At 55.9% G+C, this 11772-nt stretch overlaps 1 protein-coding gene across 1 annotated transcript; it reads left to right on the forward strand.

Moving 5' to 3' along the window:
* The first annotated feature begins 442 nt into the window (after positions 1–442).
* On the forward strand, positions 443–11337 carry B4galnt4 (beta-1,4-N-acetyl-galactosaminyltransferase 4). The gene is made up of 20 exons (XM_038309755.1): positions 443–593; positions 3036–3139; positions 3447–3542; positions 3638–3733; positions 3820–3910; positions 3986–4086; positions 4226–4293; positions 4494–4572; positions 6043–6109; positions 6212–6346; positions 6439–6548; positions 6628–6728; positions 6815–6915; positions 6987–7893; positions 9582–9865; positions 9991–10144; positions 10258–10330; positions 10424–10577; positions 10857–10983; positions 11214–11337. Exons 1-20 carry the CDS (start codon positions 443–445, stop codon positions 11335–11337), a joined length of 3123 nt encoding a protein of 1040 aa, XP_038165683.1.
* Positions 11338–11772: the final 435 nt, after the last annotated feature.

Raw genomic sequence — 11772 nt, forward strand, 5'->3', positions numbered from 1 at the left:
GGCGCGCGGCCGGCGCGGACCAGGTGAGTGCGCGCGTCGTGAGGACCACCGGCACACCCTAACCCGCCGCTCCGCCTCCGAGCACCACGGATTGGTTGTGCGCGGGCTGGCCGCGGCCGATTGGCTCGGGCCCCGCGGCCGCCGGTCCCGTTTCACGGTGGGTAGCACCGCAGCGTGGATGCTGCTCGGTCCCGCGGCGGCCAGAGCAGCGTGAGCAGCCGGGAGGGGCGGGCGGGGGAGCGCTTCGAGGAGCCGCTCCCACCGCCCACCCCGACCGCGGCCCGAGCAGCCCGGGCGTCGCGACCAAATCCCGTAGCCCCGGCAGCGGACAAAGGGCCATGCGAGGCTGCAGGCGCTGAGCGCAGCAGGGTGGGCCGGGGGATGTGGGACGGAGCAGGCGGGGCCGGGGGGCCGCAGCGACGCCCCTGAGTGTGGCGCCGCGATGCCGTGGTTCCCGGTGAAGAAGGTCCGCAAGCAGATGAAGCTGCTGCTGCTGTTGCTGCTGCTCACCTGCGCCGCGTGGCTCACGTACGTGCACCGGAGTCTGGTGCGCCCGGGTCGCGCGCTGCGCCAGCGGCTGGGCTACGGGCGAGGTACGCGAGGGCGTGAGGGCCCGGGCCTCCAAGGCGCGGGGGTCTGACTGCCCAGAGCCCCCCGCTGTCTTGCTCATCCCAGCTCCGCTATACTGGGGGAGGGGTCGCGGCTCTGTTCGGCGGGACTCCCAGTGACGTCAGCAGTAACGCCGGGGACCCACTTGGGGCGCATCCCTAACCTTTTCGGACCCTGGAATCTGGCTTTGATCCAGTGTTGATGGAGTTAACGGTGGGCTCTTGCGGACACCCGTGCCCTTAGCCAAGAGGCCTGGCAGGCCGTTGCCTACTTAGCAGGGCCTCAGTTTCCTTGTCTACTGGGGGAGAGGGGCGGTAAGGGTGGCTTTGAGGGATCCAGCTGCCTAGAGTGACCAAAACAGTTGGAAACCCTGGCTACACCTGTGACTGGACTGAGACTCCTGTGTGCTAGGGACCAATGCTAACTTGAGTAAATGCTTGTAGTCTACACATTTAAGAGTCGGTAGAGGATGCACAAAGCAGCTCAGGCCTGGCGAGCCTTGTGGGCTAGAAGCAGGGGAGAACCTCTGGAGTTGGTGGCCATTGACCCAGAATTTGGTGGAAAAGCTCCAGAGCAGGGTGGGTATCAATGACAGCTAGGTAGAAAAAGACCAGGGACTGGATCTGAGAAGTCCAACCAGGCTGGATGTAACCCAGCCAGGCTGGCTCTGACCCTTGTGAAGGCAGCTGTTGAGCTGAGGAAGGGAGCAAGTATCTCCCTTCTGAGAGATCAGAGCAGTACACTGACTTAATGACATCCTGGTCCACCCCACCTGATGGATCCGAAAACTCCCTGTTCAGCCCTGCTTCTGTCTCCTATCTGCAGAAGGCCCTCTGCCTCCTCAAGTGCCTGGACACCTGTTTCCATCTATCTTCCACCAGATCCCGAACCAAGGCTCTGAGACTTATCCCAGCCCCAAAGAAAGTCTGTGGGACATCCCAATCCATGTACCTTATAACTGTGACATCTTCAAGATATCTTGGCACAACTCTATCCCTCAGAGAAGCCTCGCCTCAGCTGTGAGCTAATAGGTCTGGACCCAGAGCTGACCTAGTACCCAATAAACCCAGCCCCCATCAGCTCCCCTTGTGGGTTTCTCAACAGCCACAGGCCTCCCTTCCTCCTGGCTGACTTACTGCGTAATTTGATTCTGACTGAGACCAACCAGGAAGAGGTGAAGACAGGGAGCCCCACCACTGAAGGCTGGATCATTAGGGCATCTGGCTTTGATTCCTCCTAGATGGGTAGTATCTGTTCTGGATCCTGGGAGATCAGTGCTGCCCGGTGGCACTGCCGGAAGCAGGCTGGGCTGCATAGAAGGGGCCCCAGCCATACATACTTTACTCTGGGCTGAAGCCCCATCTCCTGTCTGGTCACCTGGGATACCAGGCACTGCAAGGCTTGTGAGAAGCTATGTGTGTTTAAGGTTTTCCTGACGATATAGTCCATCTTCAGTGATGGTATAGGCAGCATTCAGTGGGTGTCCAGCAGCCTATGCTTCCAGATTTCTCCAAGTGGTGTTGGGGCAGAAGCCTGTCTGCACACCCTCTGTGCTGAGGCTTAGCTGCAGGAAGATAGTGATGGTGGTCTGGGCTGAGATCCCCAATGTACTCCAGATGCTTGGACTTAGCTCGATGGGCTGTGGTATCCAGGCCAGCCTCTGGGAATTTGACCATGCAAGTCTTGGTTGCTTACTTCCTGGCTGGTCTGGATAGGATCTAGAATGTGAGCAAGCAAGAGGTACCAGAGGGATTTCAAGGGAAGAGCACACAGGCAGCCCCTCACCTCGAGATAGTTCAGTCCCGTTTGGTATCAGCTGTACCTGTAAAAGAACCTGGCTTCTGAGATCTGCATTGAGGGGACGATGTGGATGCAAAGCATGGTTTGAAACAGGAAGGATTCCTGGATCCAGTGTCTCTCCCTGGGAGCACCAGGAGGGACAGGACCGGGATAAAGTGAATCCTCCTGCCTTTGAAGACTCAAGTCCAGAAGAGTGGACACCCACCAATGCAGTGGGCATGCAGCTTAGGGAGAAGGTCCAGGAAGTGGGACAAAACAAGGTACACGGGTGGTCTTCCCCAAACTGGAAGGGCAGTTGTGGACATGTCTTCATATAGATCTGGGGAGAGTCAGGAGGCAAGTGCCCTAGCACATGGGAAAGGCATCGAGGGTGCTAGGCCATCAGCAGTTCTTCCCCAGGCAAAGCCATTTGGAGGATCACCAGATTGGTGAGTGTGTATATAGTCCCGGGACTGGAGAAGAGCCGGTGAAGGACTCTTGCTTTGCACTACCCACCCACGGTGGGTCCTGGAAGGGCCCCAGATTGAATGAGCAGGAGTGGAGGAGCTTCAGCAATTCTTCCTTCCCCTACCACTCCAGCTGACCTTAGAGTCTGGGACCTGACTCACTCCACATGCTACCTGCAGATGGTGAGAAGCTGACTGGGGTGACAGATGGCAGGGGTGTCCGAGCAGTATCGTCCACGCAGAGGGCAGAGGACTCCAGTGAAAGTCATGAAGAGGAGCAGGTGGTAAGCAGTGGCCAGAAGAGGCTATGCACAAGAGGCCACTCCTCTTTTGGATGGGTTGTATGTACGTGTCAGCATCCCAGCCTGGATACTGTGCCTGGATATTGATGGCTGGTCTGCTTGTGTTGTGCCTCCTGTCAATGCATCCTATGTGCCCGGGCAAACTGGCTGAGGATGTCTGTGGAGAGTACTTAGGTGATGTTCAGAAGGGGGACCGTGACGTTCTGCTTTGCTGTGTGTCCCTAGACGGACTGTGTAGTAGTGCTACTTCCTGCCTTTAGAACTCTGACATGGCTACCCTTTCCTGCAGCCTGAGGGGCGGGTCCCAAACATGCTGTTTCGTGGAGGAGCTAGGAAGCCACCGCCACTGAACCTCACCCACCAGACACCTCCATGGCGGGAAGAAGTGAGCTCTGTTGGGCTGGGCTGGGCTGGGCTGGGCTGGGCTGGGAAGTGGATGAAGCCAGCTATATAACAGCTAAAGTCCCCTCTGGCCCCTAGTTCAAGGGACAGGTGAATCTGCATGTGTTTGAGGACTGGTGCGGGGGTGCTGTAGGCCACTTGAGAAGGAACCTGCACTTCCCACTGTTTCCTCATGTGAGTACCTCAGGAAAGGATGCGGGGGGCATGGTGGGCACAGCGTGCAGAGAGCAGCGAGTCAATGGTTGTTGCACTGCCCGCAGACTCGCACTACTGTGACAAAGTTAGCTGTGTCCCCTAAGTGGAAGAACTATGGACTCCGGATTTTCGGCTTCATCCACCCAGCCAGAGATGGTGAGTAGGTGGGGTATGCCAGGGGCAAGGTGTCTTGAACAGTCCAGTTTCCTGAGCCTCTGTCCGGTCGACTAGGAGACATCCAGTTCTCCGTGGCTTCGGATGACAACTCTGAGTTCTGGCTGAGCTTGGATGAGAGCCCAGCAGCTGCCCAGCTTGTAGCCTTTGTAGGCAAGGTAGGTTCTGCCCTCTTGCCCTAGCTCCTCTCTGGGCACCACATCTAACCTCAGCGGGTCTCCTGCATACAGACCGAATGTCTTAGCTGCCCACGAGGAAAATGTGATCCCTCCTCTGCCCTGCTTTTTTCACCTCTAGACTGGCTCTGAGTGGACAGCGCCTGGAGAATTCACCAAGTTCAGTTCCCAGGTGTCTAAGCCGCGGCGGTGAGTAGCGCAGGGTGCATTATCAAATGTGCGCGTATGTGTTGGCACGTGAGGGAGGCTGGGTATCGCCCTTGCCCATATTACACAAGTATCATCCTCCTGAGGGACCGACCATCCCAGAGGGATGTGAGATTCTTTCCCTGCTCACCAAGCTCTTAATCTGTTTGGTGGGAGACAACCCCGACTCCTTATGTCCACAGGCTCATGGCCTCCCGGAGATACTACTTTGAACTGCTTCACAAGCAAGATGACAAGGGCTCAGACCATGTGGAAGTGGGTGTGAGTGTGACCTGCCCTCTGGAGGAGCTCCAAAGACCATAGCTCTCCTCCCATCCACTTCCCATGCCCTTATTGGACAGGCACTGTAGGTTGGTCCATAGCCCGAAGGGATTTCCAGCCTAGCAGTTATTCCCAGGCGTGGGCCAAGGTCAGGAGGGCACGTTGTGCCTGCTGGCTGATAGAGGTACTGCCCTGACAAGTGGCCCTTCACCAGGACATGTGGGGGAGAAAGTGTACAGCAGGAAGCATAGCGTGTAAATTCTATATCTGGAGAACTGGCCCCATTTTCTAGCATCTTCTGAGACTCCAAAAATCTGGTAACCAGATCAGGCCAGACCCGCAATGCTGTACTGAGTGGCTCAGACTGTCTGAGAGCAGGGCAGTGAGGTTTGCATCCCAGGAAGCCCTCTGGCCTCTGGAACAAGGGGAGGCTGAGAGGTAGAGCCTCGGAAAGTGTGTTGTTTTCTTATTGCCATGACTATCACTGTAACAAAATACTTGACGAGAAACAGCTTAAGGAAGGGTTTGTTTTGGCTCACAGTTTAAGGGTTCAGTCCATCATGGAGGGGGGTCCTGGCAGCAGGCACCTTGAGGTAGCTGGTGACATCGCATCTGCAGTCTGGAACAGAGCGATATTCATGCTGGTGCTCAGCTCACTTTCTCCTTTCTACTCAGTTTTGGACCATAGTCCATGGAGTGGTACTGCCCACATTTTAGGGGAGGTCTTTCCCCCCCCCAGTTAACCTCACCTAGACAATCCTTCACAGACATGCCCAAAAGTGTGTCTCCAGTGATTCTAGATCAGGTTGAAAGTCAGGATCAGCCATCACAGGGAAGAAAGGCAGGGAGCTGGGAGGTAGGAGAAGGGTTCCGCAGCAGGACAAAAGAGCCTGGAGGATGAGGTACAGGGAGTATAGCAGGAATGGGGGTTCTCAGCCTCCACACCATAGGATATTACATGCCACCCCAACTCAGTAGAGTGGAGACTTGGTGTTTTGATGGTCCTAGGGAAGCAGAAGTCTTGGTACCCCTAGGACAAACTAGCAACAGAAGTACAGGGTGACTCCCCCAGGAGACCCAGGTTAACAGAGGTGGAAAGAACACATCTGCCAGGAGACTTGGGAGCTGGGGCATGGGGAGCCCATCTGGTGGCAGGTCGGTCCTAGGTCTGGGATCTCAGGAAGGCAACACGCAAAACCAGAGGAAAAAATGGAGTCATAAGTTACAACCAGCAATCCTTGGAGGAAAGGAAGAAGGAGGGGATGAAGTCGGATGGGGTTTGGATCTGCCCTTTGAACCCCTCAACTTTGTGGGGCTTCTGTCAGGTGCCTCTCCCTTAAGCCCCTCCCTCCCTCTCTACCCACCAAGCTTCTTCCGTCCTTCGAGGATTTCACTCTCTAGTCCCTCACCCCTGAACTAAGGAAAGCCACCTACCACGACCCAACCTCTTTCCTATCCCCACACCCCCAGTGGCGAGCTTTCCTGCCTGGTCTGAAGTTCGAGATCATTGGCTCGGCTCACATTTCCCTATACACAGGTGCGGGCTGGGTCCTTCTCAGGGGAATGGCTGGGTTCTGCTGGGCTCAGCATGGGGATGGTGAAGGGTAGGCTGAAGTTCCAGACGCCCTTCCGCTCTCAGATGAGTCATCACTGAAGATGGACCACGTGACCCATGTGCCTCAGTCTCCAGCCAGCCATGTAGGGGGATACCCACCAAACAAGGAGCCCAGCGCCGACATGCTGCAGCCAGACCCCAGGGACACCTTCTTCCTCAGTACGAGGAGGCTCCAGGAGAGGGTGAGGATGGAGTGTGGTGAGGGCCAGGCCACCAAGTGACGGCCCTTTCGTTTTGTTTTATTTTTATAGCTCCTCGGATGGAACCTCTGAGCCTAGAGAATGTACTGGAACCTTGTGCCTATGCGCCTACCTACGTCCTCAAGGATTTTCCCATAGCCAGATACCAAGGACTACAGTTTGTAAGTACCCAGTGAGAGAGGCTTCCTAAAGCGACGGTTTCCCCAAGCCCTACCCCTAAGCTCTCGGCCCTGCCTCTAGGTGTACCTGTCCTTCATCTATCCCAACGACCACACCCGTCTCACTCACATGGAGACAGACAACAAGTGCTTCTACCGCGAGTCCCCACTCTACCTGGAAAGGTAGGCTGAGGGTAGGGTATTGTCCTATCAGAAGTGAGGCGAAGGAGCCTCCGTGAAGAAGGTCTTTGATGCCATTTCTCCTTCAGGTTTGGGTTCTATAAATACATGAAGATGGACAAGGAGGAAGGAGAGGAAGATGAGGAAGAAGAAGTTCAGCGTAGAGCCTTCCTCTTCCTCAACCCCGATGGTGAGTACCCTACTCCTGCTGCCCTCCCAGTCCTTCTGGCAGATTCTCCGCTTACCAGACACTCTCTGCAGACTTCCTGGATGATGAGGACGAGCAGGGGCTGTTGGATAGTCTAGAGCCCACTGATGTGTCCCCACGACAGAGCCACAGGACACCCACCCCGACGACCTCCGCTGGGACTACAGCCACCCCTACCCCACCTATGACTAGTCCGCTGGATAAGCAGACCCCCAGACACTCCCGGGCACTGAATTGGGCCCCACGCCCCTTGCCCCTCTTCTTGGGGAGAGCTCCACCTCCCCGAACTGTGGAGAAGTCTCCGTCAAAGGTGTACGTGACCCGAGTGCGGCCTGGACAGCGGTCTTCCCCGAAGGCGCTGAGAGACTCACCTTGGCCGCCCTTCCCTGGCGTCTTCCTACGTCCCAAGCCTCTGCCCCGAGTGCAACTGCGGGTGCCCCCACACCCACCGTGGACCCCACACCCACCGCGGACCCAGGGCTATAGGACCAGTGGCTCCAAGGTCACAGAACTAAAGCCCCCAGTCAGGGCACAGACCACCCAGAGAGGCCAGGAGGGCCAAGTGCATGGACAGGGACTCATGGTGCCCACAGTGGACTTGAACTCCTCCGTGGAAACACAGCCTGTGACCTCCTTCATGAGTTTGTCTCAGGTATCTAGGCCACAGCTACCTGGAGAGGTTGAAGAAGGGGAGGATGATGGGGCCCCTGGTGATGAGGCCACATCAGAAGACAGTGAGGAAGAGGAGGAGCAGGCCGCTGGGCGGCCGCTGGGCCGCTGGCGCGAGGATGCCATCGACTGGCAGCGCACATTCAGTGTGGGCGCCATGGACTTCGAGCTGCTTCGCTCTGACTGGAACGACCTGCGCTGCAACGTGTCAGGGAACCTGCAGCTTCCCGAGGCTGAGGCAGTGGATGTGGTGGCTCAGTACATGGAGAGACTTAATGCACGCCATGGCGGGTATGGGGCAGGTTGCTAGAGGGCGTGGTGTACCCTGTGGGAATCCCAGACCTTTTTGGGCTCTCAGCGGCTCTCTGATGCCCCTTTCCCTCTCCAGTGATGAGTGTCTTACCCAGGTTGAAGGGCTTTCTGGAGCCCCACTCCAGACTGGCTTCATATCCCTTTACTGCTGAGCACCAAGTCCGTCGTCTTGAACCGAGACTCTAAGATGAACTACCAGGAACAGTTGTCAGGGTTAGCCAGGCCACAAGCAGACAGTCTTTTTAGGGACAAGAGACACTGAAGGGCCAGCTCAAGACCGCCAAACCTCTCTTTGTAGAGCTCTGAGGGGTCTAGGGGACTATGTCTAACTCAAGGGGGAGAGCCCAGGACCCCTGTTACTGATCCCCGTTGGCCTCTTAGGTCTTAGGAACCCAAGTTGTTTCTACCCCGTTTTGAGGGAGCTTAAGGCCATATCTTTTCTCTGAGGGAGTTCTCACAAGAGTCTGTTCTGTACAGGGTCAGTCTTGGGGAAAGGTAGAACCCTCTGTGGACCTGGATGAATACAGGGTCATCAAGACAAGATGTCCAGCCAATGGGTAGAAAGAGCCAGGCTCACCAGGAAGTTTTTTTTTTTTTGTTTTTGTTTTTTGTTTTTTTTTTTGTTTTTTTTTTTTTTGACTTTTACAATAATGATTTATTAAGAGAAACACCTCCTTGTCCCTCCCCCACTGTGCTCCTTGTAATCTTCATCCGTGGCCTCCATTTTCAACTGCTTTCTTGGGCATGGAGTTCCAAACAGGCATATTTTTTTCAAGGTAGAAGCGGGAAGTTTCTAGCTTACGTCCATCTTGGGCTGGAGCTTCATCGCGTCTCTCTCTCTCTGAGGAGAGGCATGGTGGTCTGCCTAACTTAGGAGAGGTGTAGCATCTCCACCAGGAAGTTTTGAACAGGGCAGGGGTTGTCCTGCTGCTCCAGAGGACAAGAGCATGACAATCCTAAAGTAGGACAGTGAGGTGGCCTAAGACCCTCCCACCATTGGTGGTCCAAAGGACAAATTTCCTGAAAGCAGCTTGTGGGGACAGTCCACCCTGAGTGGCCAAGGCATGACCACTTTTGCACATCTGGGTCCTAGGGTGTGGTAGCTCCAAGGAGTAACTTAGCGTGTTTGGTTGTGGGGGCAGAGGTTCCTGTATTGGGTGCGGTTGAGTCACACAGTCTGGGCCCATCTGAAGTCATGCTGGCTGATGGGTTCCTGTAGAAGATAGGAAGCAGAATGAATGAATAGCCTGAGGCCTGAGAATAATTGCCTGAGACAAAATGGAGGGGCCTGCTGGAGGTGGGGGGGCGGCAAGGAAGAACCAACATCCTCCTCCTGGGGCTCTCTTGGAGGCTACCCATAGCAGAGGAGGATTGAAACAGCAAAGAAACTCAGGCAAAGGAAATCATTTGGGAGAACCTGACAAACCTGGGCTCAGAGCACGGTCCTAGTGTAGCCAGCCTTCCCTACTACTTCCTTGGGGGCTGGGGAGGGGGCAGTGAGATGTGGGAAGGTCAACCTGTGTCTGCGAACTACCCAGTGGGTTGCAGGTGCTATTTAGTCTGAGAAGCGCGGTTGCGTGGTTCTTGGGGGTGAAGTGGGTGGCGTGGGACGTGGGGGGGTATTTAAGTGGAATTACGGTCTTTGGCTAATCAGCCCTGCCTCGCAGGCGCTTCTCACTTCTGCGTATCGTGAACGTGGAGAAGCGCCGTGACTCCGCTCGGGGAAGCCGCTTCCTCCTGGAATTGGAATTGCAAGAGCGCGGAGGCGGCCGCCAGCGCCTATCAGAATATGTCTTCCTGCGATTGCCTGGAGCACGCATTGGGGATGAGGATGGAGAAAGTCCTGAGCCCCCTCCTGCCGCCTCGATCCCACCAGACAGTCGCCCAGAGCTCTGCCGGCCATTGCATCTGGCTTGGCGACAGGATGTCATGGTTCACTTCATTGTGCCAGGTATGTGCGCTTCAAGCGGGGAGGGGGGAGGCTAACGCCATGGGCATGGGTGACTGAAGGGGATCTTCCAAATGGGAAACCATGCTGTCCAGTCATGCTAGCTCAGCGGCACCCCCCTCTTTCAGTAAAGAATCAGGCTCGCTGGGTAGTGCAGTTCCTGTCAGACATGACCGCGCTGCATGTGCATACGGGGGACTCGCACTTCAGTATCATCTTAGTGGACTTTGAGAGCGAGGACATGGATGTGGAGCGGGCCTTGCGTGCAGCTAAGCTACCTCGGTAATGACGATTGCCACCAGCACCTAGTGAGGTCAAAGATCTTTCCTCTTGTGGGAGGCGGGTTGTCCTGATGCCATCTACCCTTGATTCCCGTGATTCCTTCGTTTCCCCAGGTACCAGTACCTGAGACGAACTGGCAACTTCGAACGCTCTGCAGGCCTGCAGACTGGAGTGGATGCAGTGGAGGTCTGTGGGCCAGTCAAGGGCTTAGGGGAGAGGAATGAGGGTGCTGAGCTCACCTAGGGGAGGTGGGCAGGGCTCAGACCTCCCAACCTACAGGACCCCAGCAGCATCGTTTTCCTCTGTGACCTGCACATCCACTTCCCACCTAACATCCTGGACAGCATCCGCAAGCACTGTGTGGAGGGCAAGCTGGCCTTCGCCCCTGTGGTCATGCGTCTGGGCTGTGGGAGTTCACCGTGGGACCCACACGGTAAGGACCTTCGTGTTGCTCAGGAACTCCAGTTTCTCAAAACCACCAGGGCAAAAATCCAAACCTAACCTCCCGGGTAAGCCTAGGACCCTAGCAATCCCTCATAGGACCCAGAAGTACAGGGTCACGCAGAGTTCATAAGACCCTTTCCTCTGTGGACTTAGGAGTTTGTGGGTTATGATCAAATACCAGCCCCTCTAAGAGTCTCCAAAATAAGGAGGCTTCTTGGAATTCCTCCTGAGGTCCTCCAGTCCTGATGGTTACCCTTCCCACCTCAAGGTTACTGGGAAGTGAATGGATTCGGCCTCTTCGGGATCTTTAAGTCAGACTTTGACCGGGTAGGAGGCATGAACACTGAGGAGTTCCGTGACCAATGGGGAGGCGAGGACTGGGAACTTCTGGACAGGTGACTGCCCTCCCCTACCTCATACTGAGACATCTCCTCTTCCTCCAATGGGAGGGCCCCACAGGGACCCTCCTGCTAACTGACCCTGACAGGATCTTACAGACTCACAACACCCTTCCACCTGCCCTACTCCCAAGAACCCTTCCCACCCCCAGCCTTCTCCAGTCTCAGGGCAGCCCTGAGCCCCAGCAGAGAACCAGGATTCTGACATTGCCACCCACCCATCCCAGGGTCCTGCAGGCAGGGCTGGAGGTGGAGAGGCTTCGACTACGGCACTTCTACCACCACTACCATTCAAAGCGGGGCATGTGGACCACACGCAGCCGCAAAGGGGCCCGCACGCAGCGATCCTGAAGACCCGGCAGCCCTCGCGCCACTGGGTTCTGAGGCAGCAGCTAGAAGCTGCATCCTGTGCCTGATTCAGGCTCTGCCACCACCTGTGCTGGCCCCTTAACGCCTCCTCTGTGACTCCGGATAGGCAGCCTTCATGGCAGGGCTGGTACCTTGGTCCCCATACTCCCTGATGATTTCTGTGAAATTTTCCGTAGCAATGACATTGTTTTCAGAATTTACAAGAGTTCTGTCTGTTCTGTTTTTTATTCAGAATGAAATGAAATATTTTTTTTAGTTCTGACTTGTTCTCTGTGACTCTTCTCTTGTGAGGCAGAGCCCTGGTTACCGGAGCAGCTGTGGGCAATGCATCCTCCCCTCCCACACCCACTTCCTGCCTTTAGCTTCTGTGTTTCCACCTGGTTTCTGTGGAGTCTGGCTGCTCATAACAGACATTGC

Source organism: Arvicola amphibius, chromosome 1 (genome assembly GCF_903992535.2).
Source record: "Arvicola amphibius chromosome 1, mArvAmp1.2, whole genome shotgun sequence".
Classification (NCBI taxonomy): Eukaryota; Metazoa; Chordata; class Mammalia; order Rodentia; family Cricetidae; genus Arvicola; species Arvicola amphibius.

Coding starts and splice junctions, on each gene's coding strand:
- B4galnt4 (XM_038309755.1), top strand. CDS start 443: ATGCCGTGGTTCCCGGTGAAGAAGGTCCGCAAGCAGATGAAGCTGCTG. Junction 594..3,035: donor GCGGCTGGGCTACGGGCGAG/GTACGCGAGGGC, acceptor TGCTACCTGCAG/ATGGTGAGAAGCTGACTGGG. Junction 6,110..6,211: donor TCACATTTCCCTATACACAG/GTGCGGGCTGGG, acceptor TTCCGCTCTCAG/ATGAGTCATCACTGAAGATG.